Source organism: Hyperolius riggenbachi, chromosome 9 (genome assembly GCF_040937935.1).
Source record: "Hyperolius riggenbachi isolate aHypRig1 chromosome 9, aHypRig1.pri, whole genome shotgun sequence".
In the NCBI taxonomy this organism is placed as follows: domain Eukaryota; kingdom Metazoa; phylum Chordata; class Amphibia; order Anura; family Hyperoliidae; genus Hyperolius; species Hyperolius riggenbachi.
Window position 1 is genome coordinate 173,329,600 of NC_090654.1, and position 20,134 is coordinate 173,349,733.

Genomic DNA, 20,134 nt, shown 5'->3' on the forward strand with positions numbered 1-20,134 from the left:
TGATTAATGCAGCCAAATTTGACCTGAAATTGGTCTCATTGTCAGTCGGGCATGCACTTGGCTGCACCGATTTTCATCCAATTGTGATTATAAAAATCAAGACAGATGGTCGATCAGCCGCCAAGTCGCCTGATATATGGCCACCTTAAGTGTTGTCTGTCCTGTTGACTGTGAATCAGGTAATTTTGGTGCCCAGCGCTCAGGTCCGATCGCCGAAGCTGGGCAGCAGTGATATACTGTGCAGGGTGCGTAAGTGCAATTTGTAGATCCGGTGATCGACCTACCCCGAATTACATCTCCCTCTGAGTTGCCACAACTCGAAGGGGTTAATAGTATTTAACGCCGCTGGGGAGTTTAGCGACAGCAGGTTGAGCCGTCATTTGGCTCACCCTGCACCCACCTCAACGACGCCAGTACAACACCTACGCTGTTGACTGACCCCAATTGCTTCTCTGCTCTTTTCACAAAGACCAGGTTAGAGGAATGCCCTACCAGTCTCGCCTCTGAATGTTAACACTTTTGTAAGCAAGAGGAATATGTGTAATTCTGGATATACCCGATGCAACGTTTGCATCAGACTGATTGATAATTTCTAGCTTGCCCGATCTGCTTCAGTTCAAGAGAGGGATCGATTTTGTGCAATACTAATCTCAAAATTATTATTATTATTTAGTGTTTTTATATAGTGCTGTACAGAGTATATTGTCCTGTCACTTAAATGTCCTTCAGAGGGGAACACAATCTAGTCACTACCATAGTCATATGTTTCTGTATGTATCATGTTATGTATGTATGTATGTAGTCCAGGGCCAAATTTAGGGGGAAGCCAATTAACTTATCTGTATGTTTTTGAGATGTGGGAAAATTGATCCCTTTCTCCAGGGCTGTGGAGTGGGAGTCGGGGAGTCGAAGCAATTTTTGGGTAACTGGAGTCTAAAGTCAGTGGTTTCATTAACTGAGGAGTCCAATACATAGCTCTGCAAGGGCTCTCGAGTTGGAGTGGAGGAGTCTGAGCAATTTTTGGTACCTGGAGCTGGAGTCAGTGGGTGGTTTCATAAACTGCGGAGTTGGATTATTTTTGTACCAAGATCACAGCCCTGCCTTTCTCAAACAGAAACCGTACCTAACACAAAACCTGCATCATGTGTATCAGCCTTTAAGCAGTCAGCCTTGTGTGCATACTGTGACCTGCAGAGCTTACAGCCATATTGCTTCATCATAACCGAACCTAACTGCTGGGATGTAGAATTGGTGAAACGGAAACATAGATGAGGTGGTTTCTTAGCAGCCAGTCCAGTGTTTCACTTTTATCAGTGGCCTAGTAAAAAATGTTTTAGTAAGTTTATGTGCGTCTCATTTAAGGAGATGTTACAGTCTGTCTTCATACTCACCAGAAAGCCATAGCCGCACAGGTTGAAGAAAAACGCAGGAGGAAACAGCTAGAGGATGAGCAGAGACAACGGGAAGAGCAGGAGGAGGAGCAGCGACTGGCAAAAGAGCGGGAGCTGATGCAAAAGCAGTATGAGGATGATATATTGCGTCAGAAACAGAAGGAGGTATGTCAGGCAGCCATTTGCCTTTAGGTTTGACACTATAGTGGATTCATTCAGAATGCTCTTCTATAGGAAACAAATGTTCAACAAAAGCATTGATGTGTTTTTTTTTTTCTTTTTATGAATACCTTAAAATATTTTGATCTTTCTTATCCAAACAAGAAAAATGTACAGTAAGTAGAATATTAAAGCACACCTGAAGTGAGAAGAATGTGGAGGCTGACATGTTTATTTCCTTATAAACAATGTAAATTGCTTTGGTGTCCTACTGATCCTCTACTTCAAGCCACAGACCCTGAACAAGCATGCAGATCTGGTTCTCTGATCCAAGTCTGATCTGATTAGTTGCATGCTTGAGTCAGACACTACTGCAGTCAGAAATCCGTAGGACTACCAGACAGCTAGTATTGTTTAAAAGGTACATAAGGTACAAGGTTTTAGTGGAAGGTACAAGACCGTGACATAGGTAAAGGCAGAAAGGCCCCTGTGTGAACTTAAGACCTGGGCCGCCTGTTAGTGTTTATACTACTTGTACTACTTATAATAGTGCCTTCAGATGCCCTCTGTAGAGCCCTGCATTGCCCCCTTTTAGTGGCTGTTGTAGACTTATTGTAGTGTTCTCTGTAGTCTTCTCCCCCAGTGCTAAGTATGGCTGCAGAATGTGTATGTATATAGTCCCCTTTCCTATCCAACCAGCATTGCTGCTGCCCTGTGATCTCTGACTGGCCTTGGAAATGGCTCCTAGCCCTACTTTAAGCACTACCCCCACTGCTTGATCACTTTTATCACACTAGGTACATCACAATTACACATATCCGGTGCCATGAGGTTACCAGGCAGCGATCGGAGGGCAAGGATTGCAAATAATAGGCAAAATAAGGTAACTACTTGCACACAGTACTGCTGTTCTTTGAATTCATGTGCCTGGGCAAGCAGGCAGTGTTCATGGCAGAGCACAGGGCCCAGACACAATTGTAACTTGTGCAATTTCTATCTTTATTCCAATGGCAACAGATAAGCATTTTTGTTTTTCACAATTGGCCAAGCAACATGTTTGTAGAAGAAAAAGCCATCTGAAACTATAAAGATTGTCCGTCTGTTTCTGTCAACTATCATTGCTATTCTATATGGAGCTGAAATATCTTAGAGATTAGCAGATATTGCCTTTCCTGAAACTTTGTCAAGCCTTTCTGGCAATAACAAACAGACAACTGAGGGAAAGCTTCAGCCACAACATTACACTGCAAAAAGTGTAAAGCCTCGTGGACATGCTAGACTGATCTTGCTTGACTATGTGGCACGCTGGATCTTTAAACAATGGCAAGGGCCCATTGCATTGTTCTGCTACTTACCCTGCTTTCTGGAAGCCACTCCATGATGCTCTGTGCCGTTGTCACCATAGCAACAGTACATGTTTGAACGGTCACTTAGGGCTCGTTTCCACTAGCGCAGTGCGAATCGCCGGGATTCCACCGCTGCCGAAATCGCATGCGGATGCGATTCCGCGTGCGGGTTTTGCTGTGATTTCGCATGCGATTTCGCATAGGTAGGGTATATGCGAATTTAACCATGTCACTGCCTGGTTCAGTTTAGATTACTTTTGGTGCGAATTTGCACGCGAAATCGCGGCAAAAAACGCATGTTCGATTTCCCCTATTAAATACATTGCCTGCGAATCGCCTGCATTCCACACGCAGGCGAATTCTGCAGGCTCTACCGTGCAGAAAAATCCTGCACAGAAAAATGCACCAAAAAACTGACAAGTGGAAACAGGGCCATCCACTTGTATTGGTTATGCGAATCCGCATGCAGACAACGCATGCGGATTCGCTCTAGTGGAAACGGGCCCTAAAGGGATCGAGTGTTGCGTGTGTGTACACACCTTTACAGTGCATCTAAACATGTGTGGTTACATACATATTGTTTGTAGAGGTGTCTGCACTGCTTGTGTGGTGGGAAACTTTGTCGTCTTAAATCGATTTCCTTTTGCTATAATTACACTGTAGTACTGTCACTGTGTTTGGAGATTCTTAATAATTTTATTTGTTTTGAAGAGCAAAGTAAAGTGGTTTCCTTTTTGTCTACCAGGAGGTTGTACACTTGAAGACCAGAGAACTGTACCAGAGTATGCAGAGGGCCCAGGAAGAGGCCCAACGGTTAAAGCAGGAGCAGCGAATGCGCCACTTACTGCAGAAAGGACATGATGTATCTAACCTGCAGAAAAATGCAGCAGGTAATCTATCCTGCTCTGTTTCCACGTACATTTCATTGTCATATGTGTGATATGCATTCTGTCTTGGACAGACAACTGCTTACTGTAATATGCTGCCTTGCAAAAATGCCTGTGGTTTGTCATATTAGCTATTACATAAACTATGTGATCCTGCAGTCCGTGAATCCTGAAATGCAATTTATACACAGCTGACCTCTAGCATCTGCCCCACAGTACAAGTTCAGTTTTAAAATGCCTAATGCCTGTATTGTCTCTGTAGCATTGGTTTACATGACCCCCACTCACAGTGCCAATCTGAATTCAGTTATCAGCAAAGAGCATTAGGGCACGGCATTTCAGGTTGAGGAAATAACACCATTCATCTCCCCCACAGTATTTAAAGGGGTTCTGTGGTGGGTTTTAAAAAAAAAACAAAAAACTGACACTTACCTGGGGCTTCTATCGGCACCCTGCAGCTGTCATGTCCCGCGCCATCGTCCTACGATCATCCGTTCCCCGCATCCTGGTCCTGGTCTAATTATTCTTCTAATACAACTGCGGCTGCGCACATGCCTCTGGGAGCTTACTGCGCAGGAGCAGTACGAGGTTTTCTCATACTGTGCCAGCGCAGTACGGTCCCAGAGTTGGGAGCGCATAGTATTCGTCTAGTTAGACGAATAATTAGACCGGGACCGGTGGGGAACAGAGAATCATAGGAGGACGGCGCGGGACATGACAGCTGCAGGGTGCCGATAGAAGCCCCAGGTAAGTGTCATTTTCTTTTCTTTCTTTTCTTTTTTTTTCTTTTTTTCTTTTTTTTAAACCCTCCACAGAACCCCATTACTAGAGTGGGCCATCCTGTCTTCTAAGGTACAAGACATTGCCTGGCAGTCCAGGGCCCACTTCACAGTGGATCAGCAGTGTAAAGATTGCTGCTACAGAGATCTACTTCATGCATTCATTAATTATGAAACATCACTTATCTTGTGCTCTGTGTAGCTTGGCAGAGGTACAGCGATCTTGAAGCTTAATTGCAGGATTCCTACAATCTACCTTTGAATTAATTTGCTAATTGGAACCCTGAGATTGAATGTAAAAAAATTATGCTGTGTATCACACCCTCTTTAGTTTAAACAGCCTTTGCATTTACAATTTTTAAAGGATAACCTTCATTGTTGTAAGACTGCTGTAAAATGATCCTCCACATGTGCATTGCATTGAAATGAGCGTGTCTCTTTTACTTTCTGCTACTTCTCAGCTATTCAAGCATGCAGGCAGCCAGGTTGACAAAAAATGCTGCCGACAAATTGCTTAAGAACTACATACACTTGACACTTGGTAATGCTGGGGGTATGGAGGTCTGATAAAACATATGACCTCAACATCTGAGTGGAAAAGCTTTTGCCATTTTAATGTGGATTTTAACTGTACTAGCTATTGTCCTGCAAAAGCAGGGTCTCTAATGCTGGCTACACACTGAGATTTTCTGGTCGATTTACTGTCAGATCGATTATTTCCAACATGTCCGATTTGCTTTTCGATCGATTTCTGAGCATTTTTCGATCGATTTCCGTGCACTTTAATAGGAAATCGATCGGAAAATGCTCGGAAAACGATCGTAAAGAAAATCGAACATGTTGGAAATAATCGATCTGACTGTAAATCGACCAGAAAATCTCATAGTGTGTACCCAGCATAAGGCTTAAGAATTTCCTGTTCTGCCCTGTGTTGCTTCCCTTGTGTCCATGCAGTGCTGCTACTGATGGGCCCATATTAGGTGTTGAAGGTGTGTAGAGTGTATCTTGTAGCATTGCTGCACGTACACCTTCCTCTGAAATGCAGAGGAAGGTGCAAAATAGACAAAATGAGTGAACCAGGCATATAAATGAGAACTAGGTAGGTAAATGGTGGCATGCATAATATACAGACCCAACGTTTCACAGATAGAAGGAAGTATGGCAGCAATCAGTCTGGGCAGAGGGAGGCACAAGAATGCTCCACACACACGTGGCCACTTCGTCAAGAGCTGATGGATTGTGGAGATATATATATATATAAAACACACACACACACACACACACACACACACACACACACACACACACACACACACACACACACACACACACACACACACACACACACACGTGTACATATGAAAATATGTCATATTCTAGGTTCTTCAAAGTAGCCACCTTTTGCTTTGATTACTGAGAAGCACACTCTTGGCATTCTCTTGATGAGTTTCAAGAGGTAGTCACCTGAAATGGTTTTCACTTCACAGGTGTGCCCCGTCAGGTTTAATAAGTAGGATGTCTTGCCTTATAAATGGGGTTGGGACCATCTGTTGTGTTGTGGAGAAGTCAGGTGGATACACAGCTGATAGTCCTACTGAATAGACTGTTAGAAATTGTATTATGGCAAGAAAAAAGCAGCTAAGCAAAGAAAAACGAGTGGCCATCATTACTTTAAGAAATGAAGGTCAGACAGTGCAAAAATTGGGAAAACTTTGAAAGTGTCCCCAAGTGCAGTCTCGCCACAAAGAAACTGGCTCACATGCGGACCGCCCCAGGAAAGGAAGACCAAGAGTCACCACCGCTGCGGAGGATAGGTTCATCCGAGTCACCAGACTCAGAAATCGCAGGTTAACAGCAGCTCAGATTAGAGACCAGGTCAATGCCACACAGAGTTCTATCAGCAGACACCTCTCTAGAACAACTGTTAAGAGGAGACTGTGTGAATCAGGCTTTCAAGGTAGAATATCTGCTAGGAAACCACTGCTAAGGACAGGCAACAAGCAGAAGAGACTTGTTTGGGCTAAAGAACACAAGGAATGGACATTAGACGAGTGGAAGTCTGTGCTTTGGTCTGATGAATCCAAATTTGAGATTTCTGGTTCCAACTACCGTGTCTTTGTGTGACGCAGAAAAGGTGAACGGATGGTCTCTACATGCCTGGTTCCCACGCTGAAGCATGGAGGAGGAGGTGTGATGGTGTGGGGGTGGTTTGCTGGTGACACTGTTGGGGATTTATTCAAAATTGAAGGCATACTGAACCAGCATGGCTACCACAGGATCTTGCAGCGGCATGCTATTCCATCCGGTTTGCGTTTATTTGGACCATCATTTATTTTTCAACAGGACAATGACCCCAAACACACCTCTAGGCTGTGTAAGGGCTATTTGACCAGGAAGGAGAGTGATGGGGTGCTGCGCCAGATGACCTGGCCTCCACAGTCACCAGACCTGAACCCAATGGAGATGGTTTGGGGTGAGCTGGACCGCAGAGTGAAGGCAAAAGGGCCAACAAGTCCAACAACTCCTTCAAGACTGTTGGAAGTCCATTTCAGGTGACTACCTCTTGAAGCTCATCAAGAGAATGCCAAGAGTGTGCAAAGCAGTAATCAAAGCAAAAGGTGGCTACTTTGAAGAACCTAGAATATGACATATTTTCAGTTGTTTCACACTTTTTGGTTATGTACTATACTTCCACATGTGTTAATTCATAGTTTAGATGCCTTCAGTGTGAATCTACAATGTTCATAGTCATGAAAATAAAGAAAACTCTTTGAATGAGAAAGTGTGTCTAAACTTTTGGTCTGTACTGTATGTACAGTGGGTGGGCCCCCTTGAAGTTTTCCACATTTTGTCATATTACTGCCACAAACATGAATCAATTTTTATTGAAATTCCACATGAAAGACCAACACAAAGTGGTGTACACATGAGAAGTGGAACGAAAATCATACATGATTCCAAACATTTTTTACAAATAAATAACTGCAAAGTGGTGTGTGCATAATTATTCGGCCCCCTTTGATCTGAGTGCAGTCAGTTGCCTATAGACATTGCCTGATGAGTGCTAATGACTAAATAGAGTGCACCTGTGTGCAATCTAATGTCAGTACAAATACAGCTGCTCTGTGAGGGCCTCAGAGGTTGTCTAAGAGAATATTGGTAGCAACAACACCGTGAAGTCCAAAGAACACACAAGACAGGTCCAAGACAGGTCAGGGATCAAGTTATTAAGAAATGTAAAGCAGGCTTAGGCTACAAAAAAGGTTTCCAAAGCCTTGAACATCCCAAGTAGCACTGTTCAAGAGATCATTCAGAAATGGAAGGAGTATGGCACAACTGTAAACCTACCAAGACAAGGCCATCCACCTAAACTCACAGGCCGAACAAGGAGAGCGCTGATCAGAAATGCAGTCAAGAGGCCCATGGTGACTCTGGACGAGCTGCAGAGATCTACAGCTCAGGTGGGAGACTCTGTCCATAGGACAACTATTAGTCATGCACAGTACAAAGTTGGCCTTTATGGAAGAGTGGCAAGAAGAAAGGCATTGTTAACCGAAAGCATAAGAAGTCCCGTTTGCAGTTTGCCACAAACCATGTGGGGGACGCAGCAACCATGTGGAAGAAGGTGCTCTGGTCAGATGAGACCAAAATGAAACTTTTTGGCCAAAATGCAAAACGCTATGTGTGGCAGAAAATTAACACTGCACATCACTCTGAACACACCATCCCCACTGTCAAATATGGTGGTGGCAGCATCATGCTCGGGGTGTGCATCTCTGCAGGGACAGGGAAGCTGGTCAGAGTTGATGGGAAGATGGATGGAGCCAAATACAGGGCAAACTTGGAAGAAAACCTCTTGGAGACTGCAAAAGACTTGAGACTGGGGCGGAGGTTCACCTTCCAGCAGGACAATGACCCTAAACATAAAGCCAGGGCAACAATGGAATGGTTTAAAACAAAACCTATCTATGTGTTAGAATGGCCCAGTCAAAGTCCAGATCTAAATCCAATCGAGAATCTGTGGCAAGATCTGAAAACTGCTGTTCACAAACGCTGTCCATCTAATCTGACTGAGCTGGAGCTGTTTTGCAAAGAAGAATGGGCAAGGATTTCAGTCTCTAGATGTGCAAAGCTGGTAGAGACATACCCTAAAAGACTGGCAGCTGTAATTGCAGCAAAAGGTGGTTCTACAAAGTATTGACTCAGGGGGCCGAATAATTATGCACACCCCACTTTGAAGTTATTTATTTGTAAAAAAATGTTTGGAATGATGTATGATTTTCGATCCACTTCTCACATGTACACCACTTTGTATTGATCTTTCACATGGAATTCCAATAAAATTGATGCATGTTTGTGGCAGTAATGTGACAAAATGTGAAAAACTTCAAGGGGGCCGAATACTTTTGCAACCCACTGTATCTATCTATTTATCTATCTATATCTAAGAGGGAATAGGATTGGCCGGCCAGTTAGCGGAAAATAAACAATGTAGGTACGGAGGCAAAGAATTGCCTGTGGCTGCAGTCCCTTTAATACTTGGCTATCTTACCCAAATAGGGGATAATGGGCGGGGCCAACCCCAATACAATGGTTTTACTAAAAATCTGAACACATATGGGTTCTCAGGCCGCCTTAATATGCAAGGTATCAAAATTTATTATAAATAAGTCAAAGACATACAGTAACTCGAATGATCACAAAGGGAACAAAGCACACATGATTCATAACTAAAATTGCGTAAGCAAAGCTACATTCTGGCCATCAATCAGCCACCATGATAGATGTATCAGCTTGATAATGAATGGAGGAATTACCCATTCACACATCCCAAGCATGCCGCGCTTCCACACTAGTGCCATGCAGTATTGGTTGAATATGGTGGGGGCCCCCCTCCTCATGAGGACAATAGTTCAAATTCCTGTTATAATTCACCTCAGCCGATTAGTAAGTAGACATAGGGGCTAACAGAAGTAATTCTCCCGAAGATAATACAGTTCGTATGTTTGTCAGTGAGGAATAAAGGATGGGTCTCACCACATGATGTCTCCTGCTCTCCTGGAGCTCGTGTTCTTATTCCATGTACCACTGTGGGGTCACCTGATGGAAAGATGGCCGCGTCTCGGCCTGTACTCCCCAGCGATTTAAGTGCCCGGTCCTGGCAGTCTAGTTAGCTGCTTCATCCGTAAGGCATGCGAACGTGACGGGACGCCACTCCATGTGTTCACCAACGCGGAAGCACAGCCGAGGGATCAGGCTGCGTGGTGGGCGGAGCCACGCAGCCTGATCCCTCGGCTGTGCTTCCGCGTTGGTGAACACATGGAGTGGCGTCCCGTCACGTTCGCATGCCTTACGGATGAAGCAGCTAACTAGGCTGCCAGGACCGGGCACTTAAATCGCTGGGGAGTACAGGCCGAGACGCGGCCTTCTTTCCATCAGGTGACCCCACAGTGGTACATGGAATAAGAACACGAGCTCCAGGAGAGCAGGAGACATCATGTGGTGAGACCCATCCTTTATTCCACACTGACAAACATACGAACTGTATTATCTTCGGGAGAATTACTTCTGTTAGCCCCTATGTCTACTTACTAATCGGCTGAGGTGGATTATAACAGGAATTTGAACTATTGTCCTCATGAGGAGGGGGGCCCCCACCATATTCAACCAATACTGCATGGCACCAGTGTGGAAGCGCGGCATGCTTGGGATGTGTGAATGGGTAATTCCTCCATGCATTATCAAGCTGATACATCTATCATGGTGGCTGATTGATGGCCAGAATGTAGCTTTGCTTACGCAATTTTAGTTATGAATCATGTGTGCTTTGTTCCCTTTGTGATCATTCGAGTTACTGTATGTCTTTGACTTATTTATAATAAATTTTGATACCTTGCATATTAAGGCGGCCTGAGAACCCGTATGTGTTCAGATTTTTAGTAAAACAGTTAGCGGAAAAACCTGCGTATTAAGTAATGCAGGAGCGTGATTACAAGACGCGCTTACTGTTAAGTGGAGTGCAGGGAGCCAAGACTTTTCCCCTCTATTGCGTTGAGATCCTGTTTTTACAGGGTACCCAATGACTCTGTGTGAAACTAGCCTTCACTCCGTATTCACCATTTCTGAAGGGGGATTTTCATAACTCGTTGATTGATTTTGATAGTAACCCTTACTGCTACTTGAGGTTTCCCGTCTAAATGGTTGTCTGATTACTTGGGCTGCCTACCTACATTAACATAGGTTGACCACTTTTATTCAAGAAATCAATTTCAGATGATGTGAGCTGTGTGCATTATCTGAAATGCTGATGTGACATATGATACATTATCCTGCTGGAAGTAGACATTAGAAAATGTCCCCCACACCATAACACCACCTGCTTGAACTGTTGACGCAAGGCAGGATGGTTCCATGTTTCCTTAATGTAACTGCAAAATGTATTGTGGTTTTACACTACTATTGGTACATTAGCACACAATAAATATCAACATTTGGGCTGTGACTGCCATGATACAGTCTCAAGACATCATCTTGTATACCTTTTATAGGTGATTACGCTTCGATATATTTAGCTTTATGCTAAAGTGGGGATTCCCAACTCGTGTTCCGCAACACATTTGTGTGTCGCTCTGCCTCCTCATACGCTCTCTGTGGTCCTATTAGAAGTACAATAAGAATACAAAAAATGTCTTCATTAGTGGACATATTTTTCAGTATTTACTGACTATACACTAAAAAAAATATCTAAATGCAGACTCTGGAGACCATTTTTAGTAGTCCTGCAGTAACTGCTATAGCACTACGGAAAATGGGCACAGGAGTCCCAATCCAGGAGGAGGAAGAGCGGAGTGGGAGGCCAACTACAGACTGGATGTGTAGTGAAGGCCACACTATATTATAAAGAGGGTGTGGCTTCCTTTGGTAGGCATTTTCCTGAAGTGTAAAGAGAAGCACCTCTCTGCACAGCTAGAAGTCACCACTGTGGCTGCAGCAGCCGATTAGAAGCCGCCACTGTGCCAGGAGCAGGTACTCTGCAGCAGCAGCTGATTAGCAGCTGCCATTACATCAGCAGTAGTAACAGCCACTTAATTAGCAACTTCCACTGTGCCAGCAGGCTTCATTCTACTGCAGATAAGGTCGCTACATAGAAAAGAGTAGGGCCAAGCTGTAAATTGCCAAGTCTGGAGACTTTGCTCCTGTATATTAGAGACTTTTATAATGGAACAAAAGAGTAAATCCTTTGTGCACAAACTTTACCAAGTAGAGGTGCATGTGAATTTCCATAAAATCTGAAATAGATTAGCAGTAAAGCCTGTGTTGACATAACATATGCATCTAAACTTTAAGTTTGTCCATTAAGATGTCGGCTGGACTACTAGTTGCACCACTGATGTCACGCCAACATGCTCTAATGTTAAGCAACCAAGTAAATTAATATAAAATAAGTAACAATACACAATAAATAAATATGATATATTATAAACTCTGAAAAACCAACTGCTTTGCCATTTCCTTTCATACATGACGTTAATATAGGTTAGAACTGTTAGTCCTGCTTGGTAGTCTTTGGCCAGAATTAGGCAATACCTGGTATAATACAGTATATGTACACATCTGATTTTTCTTCAGGTGAGTTTATCCACTCCGATCTCAGCCGGACTGCTAATCCCACCACTGATGTACAATCAGAGGGTTCTCAGAGTGCAGCTAACAGTGTTTTCCAACCAAGTATTAAAGCATTAATCTCTCCTAGGAGAGACACAGCAGTACAGACAGGTAACCTTTATTGTTATTATTATATGTTTGAGAGGGATAAGAGTGAATTGTCTCGGCCTTTATAACACTGTTGTCCTTTTTTTCATTAAGTACAGATACAGAATTTTTGTAGAGCTGCTTCTCCATAAATGGTGCTTTCCATTAAAAGGAATGTAAAGTAAACATACAAATACACAGAATGTGTGACTTGATTGCCCAGAGCTTTCTCTTTATTTGGTAACCTTTGTGCACCCAGGCCTTCTCCACTGCTCAAAGGTTGGCTGTCTGATCACTGTGTTAATTAGCATAAGCATGTCGTTGATTTAAAGGGACACTAAGGCCTGTACACACGCCTAAGGCAGCCGGTAACAACCGCCTCAGCCGATAGTCAAGAGTGTGTACAGCGCCCCCAACCCATGGGCGGTCTGCCTGGAGGACCTTCTTAGCCCTGCTACGGCCAATTCCATAGTCTGCACTGCTTCCCCGCCTGCTGTGTGATGATGTGCATCTGCCACTCTGTTCCCCCCACCGCACATAGCTACAGAACATGTCAGCTGATGCACGTCTGTACAGGCCAGCCAGCAATGTGGCCAAAGGAACTCTGGTCCTGATCCCCAACAGGTGACATAAATTAAGGTGTGTACGCACCTTTAGTGGATCAGTGCATATGAAGTCACGGTTATATCCTGAAATAGAGAAGTTTAATAATCATACCTGCTATTCCCTATCCTGAAATGGTTTCCTTTTTTTATTGTTATGTTCTGTTTCAAAATGTTTATTGAAATTTTTAAGTTTAAGTTTTGAGGGAAATACAATGGTACATCACATAAAACTAGATTGAACGTGAAATAACAATGCAATAGCGACATAGACAATAAAACAATGACAACCAATGAAATGGAGATCGCTTAAGGTGATGTGAGATGTGCCCCAGAGGACTATACCCAACTTTCTGGGCATGCTATGAATCGATGGGGGGAGAGAACCTGGTATTAAACCAGGACTAACTGAGACCCCTGGAGCTCGTCGTCGAGCGATAGACGAGCCACCAAAAGAAGAGGTCGCAAATGCTGGCTCAGCAGGTAGGATGAAAAGAGGGAGAGAAGAAAGGGAAGAAGAGAGAGAAAAGAAGGAACAAGGAGAAGAGAAGAGAGGGTAAACCCGTCTTATAGCATCGCTATTAGAGAACCTTCCATTGATGAGTGTTCAAATTGGACCCAGGGATCCCATATCCTCTCAAATTTTTTTATGGGTGTCCTTTATGGGTGTCTGCTAGTTAATTTTTTGTTCACCGTGAAGGAGTTGAGTCTAGACCAGTGGCGTAGCTACAAACCTCTGGGCCCCGATGCGGAATCTGGATGTGGGCCCCCCCCCCCCCCCCCGGCAACAACAGCCCCCCCTCCCCCGACAACACCCGACGGATGCACACACATATCAAAATCCCTATAGCCAGCAATAGGTACCCCCAGTATAGGTAGTCAGGCATAGGTAAGCCAGTATAGTTGCCCCCGGTATAGGTGAGATAGGCAGGCGCCGCCGGTATAAGTTAGATAGATAGGTGCCCCCAGTACAGGTTAGCTAGGTGGGTGCCTCTAATATAGGTAGCCAGAATAGTTGCCCCCAGCGTAGGTTAGATAGGTAGGTGCCCCCAGTATAGGTTAGTTAGGTAGGTGCCTCCAATATAGGTAGCCAGTTTAGTTGCCACCTGTATAGGCTAGCTAGGTGCCCCCAATACAGGTTAGATAAGTAAGTGCCCCCAGTATAGGTTAGATAGGTAGGTGCCCCCAGTATAAATTAGATTAGGTCGGTGCCCCCTAGTATAGGTTAGATTAGGTAGCTGCCCCCCAGTATAGGTTAGATTAGGTAGCTGCCCCCCAGGATAGATTAGGTAGCTGCCCCCAGGATAGATTAGGTAGGTGCCCCCCAGTATAGGTTAGATGAGGTAGCTGCCCCCCAGGATAGATTAGGTAGCTTCCCCCCAGGATAGATTAGGTAGCTTCCCCCCAGGATAGATTAGGTAGCTGCCCCCCAGGATAGATTAGGTAGCTGCCCCCCAGGATAGATTACATAGCTGCCCCCCAGGATTAGGTTAGAATAGGTAGGTGCCCCCCAGGATAGATTAGGTAGCTGCCCCCCAGGATTAGGTTAGATTAGGTAGCTGCCCCCCAGGATAGATTAGGTAGCTGCCCCCCAGGATTAGGTTAGATTAGGTAGCTGCCCCCCAGGATAGATTAGGTAGCTGCCCCCAGGATAGATTAGGTAGGTGCCTCCCAGTATAGGTTAGATTAGGTAGCTGCCCCCCAGGATAGATTAGGTAGGTGCCCCCCAGTATAGGTTAGATTAGGTAGCTGCCCCCCCAGGATTAGGTTAGATTAGGTAGGTGCCCCCCAGGATAGATTAGGTAGGTGCCCCCCAGTATAGGTTAGATTAGGTAGCTGCCCCCCAGGATTAGGTTAGATTAGGTAGCTGCCCCCCAGGATAGATTAGGTAGCTGCCCCCAGGATAGATTAGGTAGGTGCCTCCCAGTATAGGTTAGATTAGGTAGCTGCCCCCCAGAATAGATTAGGTAGCTGCCCCCCAGGATAGATTAGGTAGGTGCCCCCCAGTATAGGTTAGATTAGGTAGCTGCCCCCCAGGATTAGGTTAGATTAGGTAGGTGCCCCCCAGGATAGATTAGGTAGCTGCCCCCAGGATAGATTAGGTAGGTGCCCCCCAGGATTAGGTTAGATTAGGTAGGTGCCCCCCAGGATAGATTAGGTAGCTGCCCCCAGGATAGATTAGGTAGCTGCCCCCCAGTATAGTTTAGATTAGGTAGGTGCCCCCCAGGATAGATTAGGTAGCTGCCCCCCAGGATAGATTAGGTAGCTGCCCGTCCCCATAATGGAGGGGGGGGCCGCAGCCGCGGGGAGGGCAGCCCGACCTCTCCCCGGGGCCCCCCCTCAGATGCAGAGTAAGCGGCTAACGGAAGCGCTATAGGCAGAACTCACCTCCGTCCCTGGTTCCAATCGCCGCTGATCTCCTCTCTGGCTGGCTCTGCATAGATGCTTACACACGCAGCTTCCTGTTTAGCCGGAAGCTGCGTGTGTAACAACATCTATGCAGAGCCAGCCAGAGAGGAGATCAGCGGCGAGTGGAACGCAGGGAGGTGAGTTCTGCCTATAGCGCTTCCGTTAGCCGCTTACTCTGCATCTGAGGGGGGGCCCCGGGGAGAGGAAGGGAGGAAGAGGTCGGGCTGCCCTCCCCGCGGCTGCGGCTCCCTCCTACCAGCGCGAACGGGCGCATGGCCCTCCAAACGGAGATGGGCCCCCCGGGCCCCTCCCCCGCCTCCTCAGGAGCCGGGCCCGGTCGCCAAGGCGACCGCTGCGACCACGGGCCCTACGCCCTTGGTCTAGACTTTACTTCGCTAATATTAACCTCCTGAGCGGTCTGGACGAGCTCAGCTCGTCCATCACCGCCGGAGGCTGCCGCTCAGGCCCTGCTGGGCCGATTTTTATCAAATAAAGTGCAGCACACGCAGCCGGCACTTTGCCAGCCACGTGTGCTGCCTGATCGCCGCCGCTCTGCGGCGATTCGCCGCGAGCAGCGGCGAAAGAGGGCCCCCCTAGCCGCCTGAGCCCTGCGCAGCCGGAACAAAAAGTTCCGGCCAGCGCTAAGGGCTGGATCGGAGGCGGCTGACGTCAGGACGTCGGCTGACGTCGATGACGTCACTCCGCTCGTCGCTATGGCGACGATATAAGCAAAACAAGGAAGGCCGCTCATTGCGGCCTTCCTTGTTTATTCTGGGCGCCGGAGGCGATCGGAAGATCGCCTCCGGAGCGCCCTCTAGTGGGCTTTCATGCAGCCAACTTTCAGTTGGCTGCATGAAATAGTTTTTTTTTTATTTAAAAAAAACCCTCCCGCAGCCACCCTGGCGGTTTTAATCAGAACGCCAGGGTGGTTAACAGAGGGTTTCTTCCAATTGCCGGCAATGGACATAGTGGCTGCTGAGAAGACAAAGGAGGCTAATTTATTTTGGGACGAGGTCAATGACTCCACTTTTATGTAGAAAAGCTTGCCATTACTGGTTGGTGATTGGCAGTAATGGGAGGTGGGAGGACAAGAAACCGGCTGAATATCGGACCAAGGCCCATATGCAATTCACTTTTTCACCTTAGTTTTCTCCAAGTTGATATTTTAACACATTATAAATAAAGTGACTTTTAAAACCCCAACAAGCAAGAAAATACATAAAATCATTTTGATATTACTTTTTCTACTACTTTAGGTATTTTTTTTAATTGCAAAGAGAAAATGCAACATTATCACCTAGGAGAAAACTTAGGAGAAAAAGTTAATTGCATATAGGCCCACGCCCCAGACCTGAAGGCTATGCTGCATGGGGGGGCTGAGGGAGGGGGGATCTCAATTTTTGAGGTAACCAAAGGAGAGTGCCTGGGAGTTGGGGCGCACTGTCAGGAATCTCAAGAAAAACCCATAGTGGGGTGTCCCGAGTTTGAAATGGTCTAGTGAGCTGGGTAATGGTTGCCGCTCGATAATATGAGCAAATTTGTGGGACCCCAAGACCTCCATCTAATTTGAATGAAAAGAGTAGATTTATTAACTCTAGGGTGTTTACAGCCCCAAATAAAGAGTGCGAAAATTGTAGAGGAGCTTGGGTAAAAAGGGCATCTTGATTGAGTTAATTCTGCCTAGCCAGGAAAGGGGGATCGAGGACCAAGAATCAGTGAGTGATGAAAGATTTTAATAACTGAGAATAATTAGCCGCTAAAAAGGGAGGCATAATTAGGCGTTAAGGTAATGTCTAGCTATGGTAAGGACTGAACCCATTTAAAAGGACAGTACTCCTCAAGCTCTATAGCGAGTTGTGGGGTTAAGGATATGCCTAGGGCTTTAGACTTTGCTTTGTATTGATGCTCAGGTCAGAGACACGAGCGAATAGTTCGAAAGCTTGCAAGGCGTTTGGGATAGAAAATATGGGGATGTGTTAAAAAAAGCAAGGTTTTGTCTGCAAACCTTAGAAGTTTGTGGGAAATACCTGCCTTTTCTACCCCACAGATATTAACATTATCGCAAAGAAAACACGCAAAAGGTTCCAGGGCTAAAATTAAAAAGCAAGGGAGAAAGCGGGCAGCCTTGGCAGGTCCCTCGTTTTATTGGGAAGGATGACGAGCTATGACCCCAGAACTGTACTGAAGCTGAGGGAGAGGAATATAGACCTCCAATCCAGTTCAGGAAAAATGAGTCAAGGCCCCAAAATGGTTTCCTTTTGTGTTATCTAGCCACATGAAACTCTTGTGGCTAGATCACGCCTCCCTCTTGAATTATCCATATGAAAAAATTCTGCAGGTCTCTCTGTCCTGCCTGCTGACTTTCATCTTTTCACACCCATGCTATCCCTTCTGATTACTTATGCTGTGTTCTCTCCACCTAGATAGCATAAGGCTGAGTAACACAGGCAGCCAGGCCCGGATTTACCTCACAGGAGCCTATAGGCATAGATATCCTAGCACCTTTGACTCCACTCTCCCTGAACCTACAAACCCTCACCGAACTGCACTGCAAGTATGCACTGCTGGCTGTCTCAGCTGTCACTTCTCCCTGACTTCCCTTGCCCGTCATAGGTAGCTACAGGCGCTCTTAAGTATTAGATGGCCATAAGTACCCTCAATATTAAAGGACACCAAAAGTGAGAGGTATATGGAGGCTGCCATATTTATTTCCTTTTAAACAATACTTGTTGCCTGGCAGCCCTGCAGATCTATTTGGCTGCAGTAGTAGTGTGAATCGTACTAGAAACAAGCGTTTAGTTAATCTTGTAAGATCTGACAATAATGTCAGAAACCTCTGATCTGCTGCATGCTTGTTCAGGGTCTGTGGCTAAAAGTATTCTAGACAGATAATCAGCAGGATAGCCAGGCAACTGGTATCGTTTAAAAGGAAATAAATATGGCAGCCTCCATATCCCTCTCGCTTCAGGTTCCCTTTAAGTAGCTAGAGGTGCCCCAATATTAGGTAGCTAGAGGAACCCCATTATTGGGTAGCAAGAGGTGCCTCTGACTCGTCAGTAGCATGCCAAGAGCAGAGTGAGTACCACTAATTTACTCTCTCATCAGGACTCTGCATAGGGAAGAAGGGAGGGAGGCGCTCAGGGAGGGGAGTGAGCTGCCTTTCCATCATCAGGCGCCTGTAGGTGCGTACCTACAGGGCCTTATGGTAAATCTGGTCGTGCAGGTAGTGAATCCAATGGCTATCGGCTGCTCTGGAGCACCTGCCGGGTGCTGTGAAGCACTGTGCATGGCTAATTGTGAGGCATTGGTCCCATAGAGGCACATCTGATGAAATCTGATATAAGATCTCTAGTGGCCCTGTGGCAAGATGGGAGGATCTATATCACATAGGTATCCATCATTTACTGCATCACTATACAGTCAGGTCCATAAATATTGGGACATCAACACAATTCTAACATTTTTGGCTCTATACACAACCTCAATGGATTTGAAATGAAACTAACACGATGTGCTTTAACTGCAGACTGTCAGCTTTAATTTGAGGGCATTTACATCCAAATCAGGTAAACTGTGTAGGAATTACGAGAGTTTGCATATGTGCTGTTCACTTGTTAAGGGACCAAAAGTAATGGGACAGAATAAAAATCATAAATAAAACTTTCACTTTTTAATACTTGGTTGCAAATCCTTTGCAGTTAATTACAGCCTGAAGTATAGAACGCATAGACATCACCAGATGCTGGGTTTCATCCCTGGTGATGCTCTGCCAGGTCTCTATCGCAACTGTCTTCAGTTCCTGCTTGTTCTTAGAGCATTTTTCCCTCAGTGGCTTGGCCATTGCATAACATTCCCTTTCTTTCCCATCAAAAACTCTTTGGTCGCTTTTGCAGTATGCTTTGGGTTAGTCCATCTGCACTGTGAAGCACCGTCCAATGAGTTCTGAAGCATTTGGCTGAAAATGAGCAGATCATTCTGAATTCATCCTGCTGCTTTTGGCAAAGTCATCAGTCAAGAGAAGACTTCACCAGAGTTAAAAACAGAGGGTTCACCACAAGATGTAAACAATTGGTGGGCCTCAAAAACAGGAAAGCCAGATTAGTTTGCCAAACGACATCTAAAAAGCCTTCGCAATTCTGACATCCGATGGACAGTTGATGCCAAGATCAACTTGCACCAGAGTGATGGGAAGAGTATGGAGAAGGAAAGGAAATGCTCATGATCCTAAGCATACCACCTAATCAGTGTAGCATGGTGGTGGTAGTGTCATGGCGTGGGCATTTATGGCTGCCAATGCAACTGGTTCTCTTGTATTTATTGATGTGAATGCTGACAAAAACGGCACGATGAATTCAGAAGTGTTTTGGGCAATGTTATCTGCTCATATTCAGCCAAATGCTTCAGAACTCATTGGACGGCGCTTCACAGTGCAGATGGACCATGACCCAAAGCATACTGTAAAAGCAACCAAAGAGTTTTTTTGAAAGGGGAAAAAAATGGAATGTTATGCAATGGCCTAGTCAATCACCTGACCTGAATCCGGTTGAGCATGCATTTCACTTGCTGAAGCCCAAACTGAAGGGAAAATGCCCCAAGAACAAGCAGGAACTGAAGACAGATGCAGTAGGGACCTGGCAGAGCATCACCAGGGATGAAACCAAGCGTCTGGTGATGTCTATGCGTTCCAGACTTCAGGTTGTAATTGACTGCAAAGGGTTTGCAACCAAAAAGGTGAAAGTTTTTTATTTATGATTTTTATTGTGTCCCATTACTTTTGGTCCCTTAGCAAAAGGGAGGCACATATGCAAA

General features: G+C 45.4%; 1 protein-coding gene across 1 annotated transcript in view; it reads left to right on the plus strand.

Annotated features, from left to right (window-relative positions):
* The window catches only part of CCDC66 (coiled-coil domain containing 66), a 96,244-nt gene that overhangs the window by 16,939 nt on the left and 59,171 nt on the right, over positions 1–20,134 (plus strand). Inside the window, exons 5-7 of the mRNA XM_068253698.1 lie at positions 1,395–1,556; positions 3,642–3,786; positions 12,192–12,338. Of these exons, the coding sequence (XP_068109799.1) occupies positions 1,395–1,556; positions 3,642–3,786; positions 12,192–12,338 (454 nt within the window). The remainder of the gene's footprint in view (positions 1–1,394; positions 1,557–3,641; positions 3,787–12,191; positions 12,339–20,134) is intronic.